The sequence below is a fragment of the Felis catus genome, chromosome B4 (assembly GCF_018350175.1).
Source record: "Felis catus isolate Fca126 chromosome B4, F.catus_Fca126_mat1.0, whole genome shotgun sequence".
NCBI classification, from domain to species: domain Eukaryota; kingdom Metazoa; phylum Chordata; class Mammalia; order Carnivora; family Felidae; genus Felis; species Felis catus.
This window is the reverse complement of record NC_058374.1, coordinates 105,691,752-105,712,443: the sequence shown is the minus strand read 5'-3', so window position 1 is coordinate 105,712,443 and position 20,692 is coordinate 105,691,752. Positions and strand designations below refer to the sequence as shown.

The 20,692-nt window shown below is 39.0% G+C and overlaps 1 protein-coding gene across 2 annotated transcripts in view; it reads right to left on the bottom strand.

Moving 5' to 3' along the window:
• Positions 1–20,692, bottom strand: part of TMTC2 (transmembrane O-mannosyltransferase targeting cadherins 2) — a 404,748-nt gene that overhangs the window by 235,812 nt on the left and 148,244 nt on the right. For both annotated transcript variants that reach the window (XM_019835295.3, XM_023257281.2), the window contains exon 2: positions 15,496–16,066. In XM_019835295.3, coding sequence (XP_019690854.1) covers positions 15,496–16,066 — 571 coding nt within the window. The remainder of the gene's footprint in view (positions 1–15,495; positions 16,067–20,692) is intronic.

The following is a 20,692-nucleotide window of genomic DNA, read 5'->3' as shown; positions in this document are numbered from 1 at the left end:
AAATATGTTCAGTTTGTCTAAAAATATGTTTTCTTTTCTCTCCTTCCTTTTTTTTCCCCAAAAAAGTAAGGAAATGGAAATTGGGTTTATTCTAGATTTGACAAGCACCTTTACACTTTGATAAAATTCCTGGTCAAAGCTAAAAACAAGTCAATTCTATGTTTTTAAAAACAATGGCTGCATGTGTCAGACATGGGTAACCACACTGAGAGGCAAATACATGGGAAAGAATAAGAAGTATCCAGGTTCCTGTTTATACCATAAACCACTGTTCCTCATTCGAGAATCAAATATTGCATGCACCAAATACACAGCCCACAAGCACTCAAATATTGACGTCAGATTCTTACTCCAGAAGACTGCATTTATCCAGGGATCCATGATTTATCATAGTTTAAAAAAAAATCAAAACAAGGATCCAAGTATTCTGACATCAGATTCTTACTCCGGAAAATTGCATTTATGTAGGGGTCTATGATTTATCATAGTTTAAAAAAACAAAATAAGGATCCAAGCATTCTGACCCAAACATAACCCCAAAGAAGATACCTTGATTACCCAAACTTATTACCAATTTGTTAAACAGCAAATAAGACAGGCAAACAATATTAAACACACAGCAAAAACATTCAAGGGTCTCAGTAAGACCTTAACCAGGTTTATTGATATACATGGATTCATGTCATAACTTCTTTCTAAAGATCTTGTTAAACTTAAAAAGTAAAAAAATAACATCTACATCTTTAAAAAAGCAAAACAAAATAAAACAAAACAAAACAGTAACTACAGGTCCAAAGCCCCTTATCCTTAATTTCAAAATACGTAATTCAGATTAGGATGAGAATTGCAAAAGCTCGGTGAACACACTCAAAAACAATAAACTATAGACTTTAAGTGGCTCAATTTTATGATATGTGAACTATATCTCAGTAAAAATGTTAAAAAGAAATAAAAGCCCCTGATTTAAACTGACAGGAGGATAGCTGTAGTCTTTATCTCTTCCATTTATTGTAAATATTCACGTATTTCCCTTCAGAAATACTAAATGTTTCTGACTTCAAAATGCTACCTTGGTACATAATACAGAATTTACGCACCCTATCACTTTTGAATAATTAAAACAAATCTGAATTATATCGGGCCTCAAGCATTTTAGGCACTCAATCAGGGAACTTGTAGCCTATATGTGGATGGATGGATAGATAGATAGATAGATAGATAGATATAGATATAGCCTAGAGAAAGAGAGAGAGAGAGAGAGAGAGAGAGAGAGAGAGAGAAGCTCAAATTCTGAAAAAAAGTCTTTACGATGCACATCAAAGGAGACATGACATCCTGTGCAAGTTAGGACCCACTAAGACACATGGGAACCGGTGGCATCACATTGTTAGCTAATCTAAGCTGTTTTATATTTTTAATGAAATGTGGGGAAAAAGTGTTTTTATCTGAATTATAAAGCAACCTCTGTGGCACAGACTCATCTTTTCCCTTATGAAGCCGTTAGAAATGTACTGCCTGTCAAGGACACATAAATAAGTTAATATGGTTGATTAGCAATGATACAATATGAAATTCAGAGCCAAACCAAATATTTCAATGTGAACTGGCTCCAAATAGTTCTTTTTTTTGCACGGTTCTGAGAAACACCATGCATTTCAGAGCAGGTAGCAGAAGCTGACAGGAGTTTCAGATGCAAATCCAACCTCAAAGGATATACATGTACAATGTACCTCCTTTAAATCTGCTCAATGTAGGGCAGGTCCATGGCAGACAGGATATGCCCTTGCAGGCCAATGTGATTTTGAGGATCAAGTTCCAAATACCAAGATCACAATGTCAAGATCTCTGGGAAAAGGGATGCCAAAGGAAAAAAAAAAAAAAAAAAAAAAAAAAGGATCCAGTCCTCGGTCTCAAGGAGGTTCTGAACCAATTACACACACACATACACACACAATCATTACTACTTATCTAATACCATAAATAATTAGGCCACTCATTAGTTGAGGAAACTCTATTGAGAGACAATGACCTGCACTGGAAAGGATCTGGATTCAGAATTAGCATTACCTTTGAAACCCTGTCTCACTGCACGCTGATCAATTCAGGGGAGTTCACTCAACAACCTCTTGTAAAAAGTACAGAGTGACCTCACAGGGTAACTGCAGCTGCTAAATTAGAGACTGTAAATTCCAAAAGAATAGGAATTTCGTCTGTTTTCTTCCTTACTTTATCCTTAACATCTAGAATAGTGCTCATACCTAGATGGCACTTAGTACCTATTTATCAAAAAAATGGAAAAAAATTAAAAAGCATCTAGCAAATTTCTTGTCACACGACAGGCATGGGGGGGGGGATATAAGGAAGTTGACTCTGAACCTAAATGAAATGCACAAGCATGAAATGATTTTAAATTATTTTTAAAAAATATAAAACAAAACAAAATCCTGGATAAACCGGGCTATTTAGATGTCACTACTTCTCTGCCACTCTCTCAGACTCTTCCTCAACAAGGCTGAATTAGTTTGTCAGACACATGTGCTTCTCTGGCACTTTCTATGGAATTCTATTAGCACTTAGTGCAGAGTGATGTAATTATTGCATACATGTTTTGTACTTCCTAGGGGCTGGGATAATATATTATCCATCTACGTATTTTTTAGCAACCATAAAACTAACTGTTGCATATGGACGAGCAGATAATTTGTATTTAAAGCCATTGTAAGTAAGTAGCATCCGTCCCAAGGCCAAGTAATGTAAGAATGGCTATTTCCTTCACAATACTATCTGGGGAGGGGGCGGGGCATGCCTGGGTGGCTCAGTCCCTTAAGCGTCTGACTCTCCATTTTGGCTCAGGTCTTGATGTCTCAGTTGGTGAGATCGAGCGCCATATGGGGCTCTGCACTGACAGCGTGAAGCCTGCTTGGGATTTCTCTCTCTTCATCGCTCACTACCCCTCCCCCAACTCTTTCTTTCAAAATAAATATATAAATATTTTTAAAAATACTATTTGGATCTTCCACTTTAGCTAAACTTGTATAAAAACAGTATTATGGGAAGACCATGAACCTTGGAGTCAGATACTTGGAATGAGACCCCTTCACTGTATGCTATCTGTGAATCCTTGGGCAAAACTACTTCACCTCCATAAACCTCAGTTTCCTTAACTGTAAATGAGATTAATAATACCCACTCACATAGAGTGAACAAAATAATGTACAGTAAGGCATGATAAATGGTTGTTATCATTATTACTGCCAGCTCTGTGTATATGCAAATGAAAGCTAATGGATTCAAATGAGTGATTTCTCTTCCTCTTTGAACAATATGGAAGTCGGCACAGCCCTGGAGAAGATTATACTGCAGAATGCAGGAGAATCAAAGACTACAAATTATCCTGTCCCAAAACCAGAAACTTTAGGCTGCTGCTTTGACAACTTAAATTCAGTCCTTTTCTCACTCAGCCAGCCCATTTTTCAATTGGCACCTCTACATTTTCTCCATTCTTGCTATTTCATCTCTGAAATACGTTCATTTTGGAGTTATCCTCATTTTTGACATTAAGGTTGTCACTGATTCAAATATTCACCCAACAGTGAGACACTAAACTCACATTGTAGTCAAAAGAAACTCTGAACATCTTTAAGATACTATTGGTGGCATTTTTTTAATGTTTATTTATTTATTTGGGGGGGGCAGGGGGAAGGCACACAGAGGAGCAGGGGAGGCGCAGAAGGAGAGGGAAAGAGAATCCCAAGCAGGCTCTGCACTAACAGTGCAGAGCCCCAGGCAGGGCTCCATCTCACAAACCCTGAGATCATGACCTGAACAGAAATCAAAGACTCAGACCAAGGCTTAAACCAACTGAGCCATGCAGGCACCCCTGGTGGCACTTACCCAGCTGATGGGTCAACTGCTAATGCCAAAAATTTCCCCTGCTTCTGAGTTAGTGCATGGTGCCTTGGTGAGTTGGAAGCAGGTAGCCACAGAGAGCTGCCCCAATATTTTTTTTAATGCTCTTCTAGACCAATCTCAGGCTCCACATCATCAAAGAGAAAATCCTTCCACTGAAGAGTAACCTACTTCAAACAGTTATACACTGTTAGTAAAGGCAATTAACCAAATTAGGAAGAAAAACACACTGTGGTTTTAGTGTCTTTGTGTTAAATTTCTGGTAGCTACAAAAGTAAATATTCCGTTAGAATGCAGACTTAAATCAAGCTAGACTAGGAAGACAACGTGCAAAAACTTAAGCACTTAACTGAATGAGGTGGGGGGAGGGGGGACAGGAAAAGGAGGGGCCTGGGAGGATGGAAACAAAAACAAAACAACTCATTTTCAAAAAGTATTCTAGAATTAGTAGTAACATTGCAAAGAGAATCCAGGGTAAAATAAGGATTGAATCTTAATTAATGATGAACTTGAGGGATGGGTACACAGGTCCATTAACACCAGGCAGTCTTAACTGACAAATAGAAAATTAATTCCACAGTAACAGGTTTCTACAAACTGAAGTCAGGGAGGGAAAGTGACAGAGCAGTAGACCTGGGGGAGGAGCCTGTGCCTAATTTCTGCAGACCTCACATTTGTGGAGAGAGAAGGGGCAACATGTAGATACATAGTTTCTAATACCTCTCTCTAGCCACAAAACATTTTTGACCTTTCATGACACTGTATGGAGGTATATCAATGCACATGAGCGGGTCCCAAACCTAGCTGTATCATCAAAATCAGAGGGAGAGCTTTTAAAAAGTAGTTTCTCTCCTGCTGCCTCTCCACCAGCTCCCTGTCAATGCCTCAAAAACAAAATGTAAGCAGACGGAAAGATTCTTATTCAGTAGCTTCCAGTCTTGGGCTGCAATCTCTGGTTTAAAAGTCTCCCCGTGAGACGCTGATGATCATCCCAGTTTGGACTATTCGAAGGAAACACATGATGAAATGAATCCTAAAATCTTGAAGCAGTCACCAACCCCCACCTACCGCCTGTATCATCTGAAGATTAGATCAGACTTTTAAAGTACTGGATTTTCTAAAATCAAAACCAATCTTACCTATTATAGACTTGTCTCAACAAGCCACCGTTACCAGGATTTAGGCTGCTGTAAAAATAATTTGGTCTGAATATTATTAAGGCATCCAAAATATTTCATAAAAATTTTGGCAGCCAGATGCAGTATTCCTTTAAAAATAAAACTTTTCGCTCTCTATTATCTCCCTAGGAGGTGGGGAAATAAACGGCTGAGCATCATCACCACCACCAATAAAAAGCAGCCTCAATGTTTCCCTGAAAAGGTTTCCCATAACAGATTCTGGAATCAGCTGTAACAATATTGCCTGCCAGGTTTGGGAAAGAATAGGGGGAAGAAAGAGATTAACATTCACCTTTAGGTGATAACAATGCTTCCCCTTTCTTCAAAGAATGAGACTTGAATGCTGCAAGCTATTGCAGCTACTGAACTAATCCTCCTTACTCTAAACCTGGCTAAAGGGGATATACAGGCAACAGGGTGCTGGGGAGAACAGGAGGGGACTCCATTTTCAGATGGATAAGCAACAGCACCATCCTGAGCCAGAAGGGGAAAAAATCAGGCTACAAAATTTCTAGTTGATGCTTCGATATAAACAGTGACGAAAAATTAAGGAATGACTTAAATATATTTGTTTCCAATAGATTAAACAAAAAGAGAAATGATCAAATTGTGTGGTTCAGAAGAATTATCCTTGAAAAAGGTTTGTTTGTTTCTTTTCTCAATATTCTTTACATTGTCAGCACCGGTGAACAGGATAGCAAAAACTCCATTTTTTTTCTGATTGACGCTTCACCCTGCATCCCCGTGAGAAAAGCAACAACTACGCTGAGTGCTCTACAAAATGACAGGTAAAAAGTTCGTTACTATTGAAATGTGGAAACACTGTGAAACGCTGATGACCATGATATTTCTACAGGAAAGGAACTTGGCGGAAGAGTGTACATTGACGATATTCATACCTAACAACCCTGCAAGGCAAATATTGTATTCCTATTTTACAGACCACATAACGGATGTGCAAGCCGGTCAGTAATTTATCCAAGGTCACAGCAATTTGCATCTAAATCTAGATGCTCCAATCCTATGGCTTTTCCACAATAGCCTTACTAGCACCTGTGCAAGAGGAGAGCAGCCAAACGCCCAACGGTTATTCGAAGTAAACAGCAGTGGTTTTTATACTATTAGATAGATTTAACTTTTCATCACATGTCACAAGATCTTAAGAAGAAAGAAACTACATTCCGTGGAACACCGAAACTGGCAAATTTTTGCCCAACTTCAAGTTAGAAGAAAGATTAATTCTATGCAATTTGGAGTTTTCCATTTCATAGAAGTTATGGAAATACACTCAAATCATTCATGTATCACTTTGGTATAATCTGATTCTAGTATATAAGCATGTCTTTATGCAATTTATTCTAATAGGACACATAACACAACACACACACATAAACCCTTTTAAAGGGGAGGGGACAGAGTTAACACATTGAAAACTAAGAGTTTAAGATGCACAAAATGCACAAAATTAAAATATTAAGATTTTTTTCTTTTTTTCAGTTTTTAAATACGTAAACTATTTTTAAATACAACTGATATTGCATATCATCAAGAACTCTATTAAATGTACTTGGTACTTAGTTACGTTAAGCAATATTTTAATGGAAATTCTAAATATATTTTCCATTTCTTCTCTTACTAAAAACCAAGTCATTTACTTGTTTTTAAATGTCCTTCATTTTTCTCATGTTGTCCCTGCTGTTTGCTTTGAATCTTACATGAATTATTAGCAAAATGACAACCACATACCAGGTACAGGCACTGTAGATTCTCTTATCATATCGAAAAAATCTTTGCAGTTTATTTCATCTCCTGAAATTAAATGAGTAAACATGTGGAGAGAGAAAGAAAGTGTCCTTTGGAACTGAAACACTGACTTCACTAATCAAGGCCATAATTACTGAGGAAACATGTATTAAATTCTGAATTCATGCTATTTCACTTGATGCAAGAGTTATAATCAGACCAACAGAGCATGCAGGAGCCATCTGGGTGCTGCAGAGTTGTAAAGACAAATCCAGGGAGCAAGGGCACATTGACCTTCCTAGCACCAAATCATTGCACACTTTGGCTGCCTCTCTTCCCCTTTTGGTTTCTTACCATTCTTTTTGAAAAAAGGAACACTGTGGTCAGTAGGTAAGAACCTGGTGTGAACATTAAAACATGCCACACCATGCAACCTTACTGCACCATCACATTTCATAACTATTTTAACTATCAATAAATTTGATTTAATACTCAGTTTTATCCACCCCACCTCCTACCTGATCATGCCTTTTCAGGAATCTCTAATGCACTCCTGGAATGTGCCTTTCTATAGCTTAAATTTTTCACTTGAGAGGTCAACACTAAATTAGCATTTCCACCGTTCCCAGCATTTAAGACAGGCAATGACAATGATCTGAAATTTGTGCAAACCACATTGGGTATTTTTTCTTTTTTCTGTGAAACTGAAGGTACCCAGTTGAATATGAGTAACCAGATAATCATGAGATCCCCTTCAGTCGATCTGATTCCTCTGAGACAGCAGGTTATCGAAAATTGAGCCGAGTGATGCAATACGTATCCCAGACAGTATTATGAGAACAGCAGAGATGATTTCAATGAGACTCATTATTTATTCATCACAAGGTCCAATTTGCGTGTCATTTTCACTGATGGTATACGGAGTTAACTGGTTGAAATTCAGTGCTGATAGACTATTTTATTCTGTATTGTAAAAAGGACCATTTTGAAAAATGTTTCTGTCTTCCTGTAAGGAGTGCAAAACAAAGAGGGATTTTGTACTTGTGGCCACTCACTGTAACATTTGAACACCGTTCAGCAATGCTGGAAGAACGGACACAGGAGAAAGCCCTGAAGGACTCCCTGTTTTTCTCATTAGGAGTATATAATAATATGCTAGATACTATAGAGTAAAAAGTAAAATAATCTAACTTCAAAAAATAACTGCTTTTTTTTTTTTTTTGATGCTAAAGAATGAGATGGCAGGAAACACACTCACTGAATGAGATAAACCTCCTGAATCTGTCTCATCATCAAAGGGATCCTCTCTCAGGTCTGTCCCCAAGTAAGGACACAGAAGAAAGCCTCCCAAGTGGCGAAATGGCGCTAGCCTGGACATTCCCAAGCTTCTCCCATGGACCAGTCGAAGAACAAGCACATTTAAAAATTATGCATTGTCTCCCAACATTGCTGGGGCCACAACGTATCTTAAAAGGTCCCTACATCATTATACATACTAGCTGCCTCAATCTATCTTTCCTCATTCATTTTCCTGTTTCATTTCATGCACTGTATCTGCCAAAACCACTGCCCAGTGGTCCCCCGGAACTTCCTAGGAGTTTCCCTCTGTGCAGTTCTCAGGCTCCACCTTCCACTCTCCCTCACCTCTCCAATTATAAATGTCTATATCTGAACCACCATTCGGGGCCCCGCTCAAATGTCTCTGCTCCTGAAAGTGCTTCCTGATCCCCTCCGCAGAAAGTACACCCCCCTTCCTCGAAGCTGTCCTGCACTCCCAGTGCCTCCCTTACAGCCTCCCCACTTTCCAGCTTGAATTTCAGTTCTACATTTGCATGTGCTATTCACAACTTTCTAGCCTACTCTAAAATGTCCTTAGGGGTAGAATTTTGTGCACTCATCTTTGAATCCCCACAACCCCTAATACAGCGTCTTGCACAAAGGTGAATCTTTAAAAAAAAAAAAAAAAAGATAATCTGCAAATAGATCACCCTTCCAGGTATTAACACTCTAACACAAGCATTACATGAACTGGCAAGGGTAGTCAGCTTCCAAATTTCAATTACTCAACTTGCACTTAAACTGTAACCAGAATACAGAATCATCTTAAATCAGCTGAGCAATGAAGGCAACCCGCAGAAATAAAATACCTTATTAATATTAATCTTTGACTTTCCGAGTTGTAAAATATTTTTGAACCTCACCTTTATTTGTGGTATTATCTGGTTAGCACTGCTGGCATCTATTCAAAGTTTCAAAGTTCTATAGGTCATGAATATTAAATGCTACAACAAGTTTACTGGGATGAAATCCAAATTCATTTGTAAGTACATGACAAATAGTCAGCCCTCCAGTTTCAATAATGCTAGGAAATACTGTGATCAGAATCAGAGTGTCTTGCTATATCTGGATTCTCACAAAGTCAAGTGTAAGGCAAATGAAGGGAAAGAAAATCGTAAGAAAGTGGGAACACTACTTGAAGTAGAATGGCACAGATGTGGACTGAAGAAAATCAGAAACAGCAAATATATATTTCATTCAGCACAATCGATATGAGAGTCACATCTTGAGTAAAACCACAACCTAGTCTAGAAAGCAAAGGGACAAAGCTGTAAACGATAACATGTTGGGCCAATGCCATCCCCAGCAGCTAATCAAATAAAAAAGCACATGTGGATTCAATGTGCAAATACCTGTAGGCTATGCGCCTCTCCTTCCATGCTCTTCTATACAGGGGGAGTCACACAAAATAGATGTACAGAAGCACCACATTTAAGATCCTCAGTGTTCCAATAGTGACAAACCCCAAACCTTCAACAGAAAGTAAGCCCCTGCCCTCAGGAAACATTCTCAAGGTAAACCCTGTAAATAGTTTGAAAACAGATGATTATTTGTTACTTTGTGTCTGATCACTGCATCTTGATGTAGAACCAAGCTTACCTAACATGCAAGATAAACTTTTTCACCATAGGCAACCTCCACCATTCACATCCTGCTCAGCATTAAAATGAAAAAGTTATTTCTAGACAGAGATGCCTCCTTTTCCAAAAGCGGCACTGCCTCCCCATTTCCTCTCTCATAATGTAGTCTCATCATTTTATTTACATGAAATAGAGCTACAAAATTTAATTTTAAGAAAAGGAAGTTGTCCAGATAGGGTACATCTTGGAAGCAACTATAGCAAAGCGAAGATAGTCATCTTTACAGAAATTCTTAAACGAGCAAACTAAAAGGGCTATTTTTCCAAATCAATTTGGGCTATTATTAGAATTGTTACACTGGTTTTCAGATTTCCTTTTCTTTAATTTTTTTTTCCACCTGTAACTGAATAAGTGATTATGAGGCTAATAAAGGGAAAAAAGATGTTTCCACATTAAAACAGTTAACAGATGTTAAATAAGCACAGAAAATGGCCACTAGGCAAGCAATGACTGATGTTTGGTAAGTAAGAAAAATGTTGCTTTTGCTGATTTTATTACCCATGTACCTCCTGGGGTCATGGGAGACTTGTAAAAAATTTTGTGGGCAGATAAAAGTGAAACATTTATTTGCAAGGCTAGTTTAAGTGTGTTTCAAGGGCCACCTCCCCCACTTTTACTTTTTGACCACATAAAACTAAAGTAAGTGAAAGTCATCTAAGAAAGGCTAAAATAATCATTTGATGAGAAGTCAAGAAAACTTACTTTTCAACATTTTTCTGACATGCATTTCTTCCAATTGTACCTTCTGGACCCCACTAACCAGGAATGAAATCCTCATTTGTATAAAGGCAAGAGGATTGGATTTCACTTTAACATTTCAGGCACACATTTTTTAAAGGCAAACTGAAACAAGCGTGAATTCAATAATTTACTGAGTACCTACTATGTGTCAGATGGTGCACCAGATGCCAAGGACAATGTGGGAAACACCATAAATAGAATGCTGAAGCGAAGAAGAGGATCATTTAAAAAAAACTTAAGATGTTTATGAACACACATTTTGTTCAAACACACTTCTGAAGATTTTATATTTGGTGTCTTCTTACAAATCTTGCTAACTATTAAAAACAAACACAAGGGGCGCCTGGGTGGCTCAGTCGGCGTCCAACTTCGGCTCAGAGCGTGGTCTCACAGTTCATGAGTTCCAGCCCCAGGTCGGACTCTGTGCTGACAGCTCAGAGCCTGGAGCCTGCTTCAGATTCTGTGTCGCCCTCTCTGCCCCTCCCCCGCTCCCACTCTGTCTCTGTCAAAAAATAAGTAAACATTAAAAACAAAAACAAAAAACAAATCTTAACTATTGACAACCGTATGATTATATTATTTCATGTCATATTCAACCACATTAGTTCATAAGTCATATTCTCTCAATAAGCACTTATTATATAAGTTAAATGTGTTTATGTTTTAGCACACTCAGGATAGTGCCTAGCACACATAGATTATGTATTTATTAAATGCTAAATAAAGTATCTACAATATGCCAGGTCCTTACTATTTTTCACATACTTCAAAGAAAGAAAACTTTCATATTTCCTTTGCAGAACTGCAAATGTCTTTTATACAATATAGATATGTGCATCATCTGCATGAGCCTTAGAAGCCAAAAACTGGCAGCCAAGAATTCTGGCCAAATTCAGTCATCCAAAGGATTTTGTTGGGCCCAAACAGGGTTTATCTGTTTTTAAACTAGTAATTGATTTTAAATAATAAGAAATGTCATAGAAAAATCCAGAAGTCTGTCTTCTTAGAAAAATCTCAAACTTGGGGCACCTGGGTAGCTCAGTCAGTTAAGTGTCCCACTCTTGGTTTCCACTCAGGTCATGATCTCACAGCCATGAGATCCAGCCCCGTGTCAAACTCCACACTGGGTGAGGAGCCTGCTTAAGATTCTCTCCCATTCCCTCTGCCCCTCCCCAGCTCACCTGCATGCACTGTCTCTCATTCTCTCTCTCTCTCTCTCTCTCTCTCTCTCTCGCTTGAAAAGCAAAGGGAAAAATCTCAAACTCTACCCAACCCAAACCTGTATTTTCTTATTGTAATACTGGATGACGAGGGGTCCTAGAGGTGGGCAGAATCTTGCTTCCACCAGTCCCTTCTGCCTGGCCCTGGTGCACATTTAAAAGACCCAAAATCTTTTAAAAGGTGCAGAACTGAAACCAACACTGTGAAGAAAGAAGTTGAGTGTGACCGTTATGAGAAAAACATTACTGATGAAACTATCAAAACAGAGAGCCTTGCCCCTCTGGTCCTAATAATTTCCAGCTTTAAGAGGTCCGCCATTTTGGGTTTTGAGTACTTGGCTGGTTCACTGGTTTGCATAACAGAGTTAAACATTTGTGCACTGGAGCTTTCTGTTTATATAAAAGTTATGTTTTAATAGGGCAGGGAAGTTTATTTCATCTGGCAAACCATGATGTGGAGTTAATTGGCAAGATATTTAAGATGATTTATTCTTTTAAGGTTGAAAAGGACCTTCTAAAGTCTTTTAATTCACTTCCTTCAGAGTCTCTTCTAACTCACCCCAGGCATAGAAATCTATATATTATAAAGACAGAATATGGAATTTTCTATAACTTCCATATGTAATCTATGCCAGTGTTTACAAGCCCCATAGTCATAAAATTCTAAATGAAAGTTTCTGCCTAAATATTCATGCTTCAGCCTTAGTTGATTCCTAAGTCATATGCTTTCAAAACCACTGTATGTTTAAAGACTAGTAGAAGTTCATCTTTTGGCCTTCTCTTCCTTAAAATAAAGAATTACAATTTCCACTGATATTTCTTCTTTCTCTTCAACTAGTATTATCAGGTGCCTTCCAAACATTGGGCACTCAGCTCACACTGAACACCCCACAATTACACTCTTCACAACATCTCTAAGACAGAACATGAACCGTCTCCATTTCCAGATAAAAAAAACAGGTCATTGAACTAGCCTAAGGTTACTTAGCCAGTGTGAGTGAATATTTGATTCCATTTTATTTTCTTCTCTTCCAAGTAAGTCATCTGACTTTATTTACATTTGTTCATTCATCTTCACATCTTCACAATGTAGTAAAATGATCGCTAAACATATGCAAATATGTATCCTAGTTCCAGTGATTCTACCACTTTCTAGGTGACCTTCACACCTCTGGTGTTCTATACCTTTGCTGGAAATAAAGGGACTGGCATAGAAGGTCTGTATGGCCCCTTGCAAATCTATGCAATCTGTTACTGAAATGTTCTCATTAAGCCCATTGGCCCAAAATGTGAGAATGAAAGAAAAAGCAGAGTGGAGATAGCGACTCTCAGATTGTTTTGCTGCTTCAACTACTTCCCTTGCCCACAAGCAATGGCTGCCAGACAGTCTAGGCAACTTTCCATTTGGAAACTTCTCAGACACCGAATCTTCAAAGTATTAAGTCCTTTCCCATGACATGGGGGGTGGGGAGAGGGGTGTTTCACACTCTCGGCTGCTAGGAGTTCCTTTGCTAGCGACATTTCTTATTTTCTTAAGCAGGATGCTCAGGGCAATTTAACTTCAGACAGGGGTGCCTGGTTGGCTCAGTCAGTTAAGAGTTCGACTCTTCACTTCGGCTCAGGTCATGATCTCACAGTGGTACATACCAAGGTTTGTACTTCAAGCCCCGCATCCAGCTCTTGCTGACAGTGCAGAGCCTGCTTGGGATTCTCTCTTTCCCTCTCTCTCTCTGCCCTTCCCCAGTTTGCTACCTCTCTTGCTCAAAATAAATAAATAAACTTATTTTTTTTTTTTTAATTTAACTTCCGGGGTCCCTGGGGGTGGCTCAGTCGATTAACCATCTGACTTCGGCTCTGGTCATGATCTCACAGTTTCTGGGTTCAAGCCCTGTGTCGGGCTCTGTGCTGACAGTTCAGAGCCTGGAGCCTGCTTCGGATTCTGCATCCCTCTCACTCTCTGCTCCTCCCCCACTCATGCTCTGTCTCTTTCAAAACTAAACATTATTTTTTTTTAAATAAACTTAAGATAAAGAATAATTTCTTATTATAGGTATGCCCCAAATAATTGTAGGGGACACAATTAAAATAAGGGTCTCTATCAGCAACTCTGTCCTTGAAAATATGCTTAAAAAACTGAAAATGTCTTAGAACTTTAAAAGGTCCTAAAATCAAGTCCTGAACTGGTATATCAAAATCATTTCGTATTCCAGGAGACGGTAAAATGGAAATTCTGTAAAATGTCCAACCACAATGTTTCACAGGCTATCGATGCAAAGTCCTCAAATAGTCTCCACAGGACAAAGACCATGATTTATGTGTATTCTATCTGTCTTTCCAATAAAACAAGAAAGCTTGTTTTGTTGTTGATGTGGTTTTAAAACAAAAGAAAAAAAGAATTCTCTCCCTAAATCTCCCAGAAAGAATAATTAAAATTGATTTGAAATTAAGAATTTGACTTTCAAACTATTGTTTTTAGGCGTCAAACTCAACCTAACCAGAGTTTTCTTTTAAAGTTTCAGCATATAATCGAAATCACAAAAGAACTTCATTAAGCACTTGGTACTTGAGTTCTAACTGAAAAGGTTATGCTTCCCCAGAGCAGAGAGCAGCAGTAACTACTCTGCCTACTAAGTGAAGAAAAAAAAAAGTCACTGAAAAATAAATAAATGTTTCTATTTCCCTTAATTTTTCCTTCACTTCAATTCTTCCCAATTTGATTTTAAGTAACATCGAGAATTGACGGGGTGAGGGGGAAGAACTGCCAAAATGAGAAAAGTTGACTGCTTTCTCAAGGTAAGTATCCAAAATCACAGCTCCTCACTTACGTGTCCAAAAGGATGGGGGAACTGGCCTAAAACAGGACCAAGATTTGCCAGCACTGGCCAAGTGCATCTTTTCTAACTAAAAGGCAAAGCAAGGGTAAGTTTAGTATGAATGAGATAATGGGGAGATGGGAAAGAGGCAGTTTCTCAAGATAGCTTTGTCTGTCCAATGCCTTCCCCTAACACACTAGCCAAAAACTGGTCCTCTTAGGTGGGAGAGATCTGAAAGTGCTTCTGTGACCTTTAAGCCACAGTGCATTTGAAAGCACTGAGGGAATACAGAAGAGCAAATATTAAGCCCTGAGGCAAAGGCCTTAATTGGCCTCAGGGCAAAATTTATAATAACCTCTTTCTGTTTTGACTCTTCTATTCTTATTCACTACAACAAGGAAAAGGTGAAGATGATTCATTGTTTAAGAATTTGAGTTCCCAGTGCACTGCAGAGAAGGGCTGTTTTCCAAAGTCAGATCAGGAAAAGTACTATTAACAAATGGCAGAGGATTTCCCCTGTACAGAGTTTAGCATCTGGCTCTATTATCAGCTCTGATACTTTTATAAATACACATTATAAGCAATTTACTGGATTACAGAGAATTGGGGCCGAAATAAAAAATGAATAAAAATAAATACTAAAGGTGCATAATTTTTACAAGGCAAAACTGTCCAGCTACCAGAACCCTTTGAAATCATGAAAATAAGAAACCCAAGACATAAAACAATCAAGGAATGAAACCCATGTTAGTAGGGAAAGGTCAAAAAGGACACTTGCACTTACTGAAGATCAAAACACAGCTTACTTTAAATTCTCTTTGAAGAGGGACAAATTTGCTTTTTAAATGGGGGAAAAGGACCAGGCAAGGAGGCTGCTCAGTAACCCAATGCTCCAGCGCCCACAATCACTTACTTTGTAAATGGTAGGTAAGATCTGTTTTATTTTCAGCCTGTGAAAGACAAAGACATCATAAACTGCCGACACAGCCAGCACGGTCACTCCTTGTTCCTTCCACAGCATGCTGCATCCTGCGCACAGTCCTGTCCCCAGGAACCAGCCCCAGGTCCTGGCCGAGGAGCCTCTTGTAGAACAGTGTTTGATGTAGCACAGCAAGGAGAGGAGGAAGAAGAGACTGGCCCCAACATCAGCCCGTCCCACGATTCCTGCCACGGCCTCCGTGTGGATGGGGTGAGAGGCAAACATCAAGCCAGCCATGAAGGTCCAGTATCCGTCCCCAAGGAGGATCTTGGAGAAGCTCGTGAAGACACCGGTGACTGCTGCATGCAGCAGGACATTGACGAGGTGATAGCTCCAGGGATTCAGCCCTCCGATGGCGTGGTTCAGGCGAAAAGAAAGAGTGCAGAGGGGCCGGTAGGATTTGTGGCTGCCACTGTGGGTTAGAAGAGTCCCCCAAAAATCATTGTAGAAAATGTGTGTCCAGGGAGTTTCTGGGAGAAGGTCTTGATTAGTCTTGATAGCACGGCTAAAAAACAAAATGTTTACAGAAAGTCAAATATAAAATTTCGGAAAAGAAGAAAATACAGTTGACTCTTGTCCTACATGGGGGTCGGGGTGCCGACCCTCATGCAGTTGAAAATCCAAGCATAACTTCTGACTCCCCTAAAATTTAATAGTCTACTGTCGACCAGAAGTCTAACCAATAACATGAGCAGCTGATGAACACCTATTCTGTATACGTATTATATAGTGCAGTCTTACAATAAGGTAAGCTAGAGAAAATATTATTTAAAAAAAAAAAAAACATAAAAGAAAGTGCATTTACAGTGCTGTATTTGTTGAAAAAAATCTATGTATAAGTGGACCCATGCAATTCAAACCTATGTTGTTCAAGTGTCAACATTGCTAAGACACTGCCTTCTAGGAAGCTGTTCTCCTGTGTATGATGGGATTCCAGGTATGCAGGATTAATGCAAATGAGCCTTACAGAAGCCTTTACATATAGATTGAATTCAGATCCTCCCCTTAATGCTTACTGACACTACAATTAGGACTATATCTCTCTTTCTCAAAAGTTTTCTTGTTTGTCCAAATGCAAATATGTTTTAAGAATAAATGCAGTTTCTATAGGTGGTTTAAGACTTACTACAGCAGTTGTCAAACAGCGGCCTTAAAAAATCATGGAATGTATGGGCTAGAGATGCAGATTACGGATGCAGGTTGATGTGAGGTCTGAGAATCTGCATCTTCTATAAAGCGCAGTGCAGGTGTTACTAGTGATCCTCGTGCAGGTGATCTTGGTGCAGAGATCTGCTGAGAGCAAGGACTAACTCCCTACTAGAAATGAAATATACCTTAGACAGAATATCTGTGCCCAGAGCACTGCTTCTCATGCACACACACAAATCACTGGGGGATCTTGCTAACAGGCAGGTCCTGAGTCAGTAGGTCTGGGGAGGAGCCGGAGATGCCACAGTTTTAACAAGCTCCTGGGTGATGCTGATGCTACTGGTCCTTGGGCCACACTTTGAGTAGCCAAGGGAGAGCCGGAGAGGCAGGGAAGAATGCCTCTTCCCTCATCCAAATGTCTCCCTTTTCTCCTTCATTCTAGAAAGCTTCAGCCTTTCTCCCTCTGAGTTTTCACAGGACTTGCAATCATCCATACCAAGTGCCTTGTGTCCTGCTTCTGAGAACTAGCAGTTACAGGCCTGCATGCCTGGTATCTGCAAACAGACTTTAAGGAAGGATAACCTAGTAATTCGCTGAGGACTTGCTATCCGCCAAGCATTGTAACAGTCTCCTTGGCTGTATCTTGTTTAATCCTTAGAGTAAATGATGAGGTACATATTATCTACATCTCTCAAGTGAACAAATTATGGTTAAGAATGATCAATTGAGAATAGCAGCAAAGTCACACAGCTGGAATCAGCAGGGTAGAGTTTCATGGCTCGCGCTCTTTCCACTCTGTTGCAGTTCCCAAAATGTGATGATCTACCTACCACTGCAAGTATTTTAGAAGATACACAGGCAAACCTGGTAAAAATTTGAATGGATATATTTATTTTAATGTGTACTTGAAAGGAAATTTAATTATCAAATCGAAGCTGGATTTCACAGATGTTTGCTCAGAATGAAGCTGTTAAAAATTAAAAACTCAACGTAAAGACAAATATTAAGGAACCCACAGTACTGGTATATGCAGACAAGGTACAAATGTTGGCCTGTAAATGGTTCAGTTTGAAGGATCCCTGCTGTATGCCATTTTATCTTCCAGAGATCAAGGTGGCATCTTGAATGTCTGTACCCCTAGTCCATCTCCATACTTAGAGGCACAGAGAGAGGTCAAGACATTATTAGAGGTCTCCATTATTAGAAGCCTCTTGCCTGGTGTGATGTCAGGGCTTTTGAAGGCTGTGGGCATTTGTACAGCTGAAGAATATGTGATAGAAAGCCACCTGATGACTTTAACCTCCAGCCCCCATCGGTTCAGCTTTTCACTGTGAGGCAGGCATGATCAAAGGAATCTCCACATGAATATTACCAAAACGAGGTTGGAAAAGCCCTGGACTGAGGGGAAACATGCTCCGTAATTTACCTGAGCATCTTCAAAAACAGGAAAACGCAACAGATCCAAACAGATTAAGAAACCCATCCAAGGTGACACAGCCAGAGGAAATAACAGTTAGTACTCCAGTTGGGGTCAAATGATGGGGCAATGCTCATTTTCAACTGCTTCTTTAACTCGCTTCCCAATTAGCCTCTCTGAGCTTTAGTTTCTGTAACAATAATAGTTTCACCTTGAAAACAGCTAACAAACACTCGCAACTGTGTATTTATCTTCTATATAGAGAAGCAAAGAATACTGCTTTGCCAGTACGAGTGTTCTGGAGACCTAGCGCCATGACATCTGGGCTCTGTGAGCTGTTGTTGCTACTATTCTATAAAGACTGGGGTACGGTGTTCAAAAACTCCCTTATTAAAGTCAGCTTGACTCACATTCTCTGAAATTAGATGCAAGTGGGGGTTAGAATTAAAACCTATCAACAGTAGTCATGATTATCTTGTTTGAGCCAAACACCATGCTAGTCCTTCTACATATATTATTTATTCATGAGAACTCGTTGGACTTTTCTAGATGCTCAATAAAAGGCTGAAGGTCTATTAAAATCATGTCTTAAAAAATATTCAGTGTGGCACAGATTGTTGTTCTCCAATGTCTGTTCTTCCCTTTTCCCGTACTCATAGATCTTTTAGTTTTTAGCTGGGTAGATAGTCATCTGAAAAAATTATTTCATTTCCTATCTTCCCTTGCTGTTAAATACGATCATGTGACTATTTTTTGGCCAGTGCAACACAAGCAGAATGCTACACGCTACTTCTGGAAAGTGTCCTTAAAAGCAAAAAGCTTAGCATTATACCCTCCCTCCCCCACTCCTTGCTCTTGCTGAAGCACAGATGTAATAGCTATCCAGCAGCCATCTTGGGCCATAGGGAATCCTTAGGAATAGAAGTGATGCTCCACAGAGCACAGCAATAAGACTGAAGGAAACTGAGTCCCTATTATGGTAGACCATACCAGCTTTAAGCTAACTACCTCACCATTTTGTGAGTATGAGAAATAAATCGCTATCTTGTTTAAGCTGTGATATCTTGGGTGTTAGGTAGTAGCAGCTGAACCTCGCCATCAGTGAAATCCTTTGTTAACAGGAGACCTACTATATCACAGGGGTTTGATTTTCCATATTTATTTTTATTTTTACAAGTCTCCGTGTATTGACTGTGTATTAAACGAATTTCCATATAAATTGGCTTTTAAAATATTAGAAACAGATGTTACTCTGGATCCATTAAATTAAAACACCCTGCTATGACATTCATCAAGAGTCTAACCCAGAAGTAACTGCTTAAGACTTGATGGGTTATAATTAAAATTTAAAAGAAATATGAAAAACTGCCAAATTGCCAAACAGCGATGTCAGAGCTGATTTCAAACAATTCAGAATGAAAAGCCAACTGGCCTCTACTAAACATTAACCTAGATATTGATGTGAATTTATGTAATATCAATGCAGAAACACTCTTGCCATTGAAGTCAGGGCAGTAGAAAGCTCGATGGCAAAGCATTCTGGGAGAAGGCTTTGCTAATGCAGTGAGGAAAGCTGGAAAGCACATTTTGTTCAGGACCATACTTCACCCTTTCACGTCGGATCCATATAGGATAGAGAATCAGGTTCTTCAAACCAGGTTTTCTACATGCTATTAGTTCAGCTCCATAACCAACTCAACAAAGACTTTCTGGGGGGGCGGGGGTGGGGTGGGTGGGGGAAGCATGTATTCTTTAAAAAAGCTATACAAAGTTGCCAGAATTTCTTATATTCATAGCAATAAATCTAGTCATCTGTGGAAGCCGACAAGATATACTGTATATCTAACTCTCACAAAACAAGGGTTTCAAGACAAAAAACAAAATTCACAAATCTCATAGTTTTGCCACAAGAGGAAACTTTGCTGAGACACAGCCCTAAATTTATACCGTAGAAAAAAATTTAGGGGACAGTTTTAATGGAACAAAATTGAAAGGCAAAGGAACACTTTACCCATGTGCAAAACATGTTATACTAAGGGAGACTTTAATATGATAAAATTCTCTGATGGGTATTATCTGCTGAGGCAGGTTTTTAGTTAGCCAATGAATATTATGGCAAAAGACATGAAATAAGACTAAACTGTCCCGGGCTTTAGTATATAAGTCATGTCACACATGCAAGTCAGTGATAAGGGATGTATTACGCATCCCTCACATCATATTAAGAAAAATATGAACCAAAAGGGCTTTAATAGAATCTAAATAATCTGCCAGCAAAATGAGAAGTAAAGGTAATCATTCAACACGAAGCACAATAGATTTTCATCCATTTGCATTTTCTTACAAGAGTCCAAAACAGAAATGGCAAAACTACTTCTGCTCTTTCTCAGCTAATGAAAAACCTTAACTCAAAACAAAATTTCAGACTGATACAATTTCTTAGGCTACTGCTATGAATTGGTGTTGAAAATTCAGAAAGACACTAAGGAATTAGGAAATTTTCCACTCCGGGAAAGGTGAAGAACATCGGAGCAGCAGATGTGAAAAAGAAACAGTTGCAGGCAG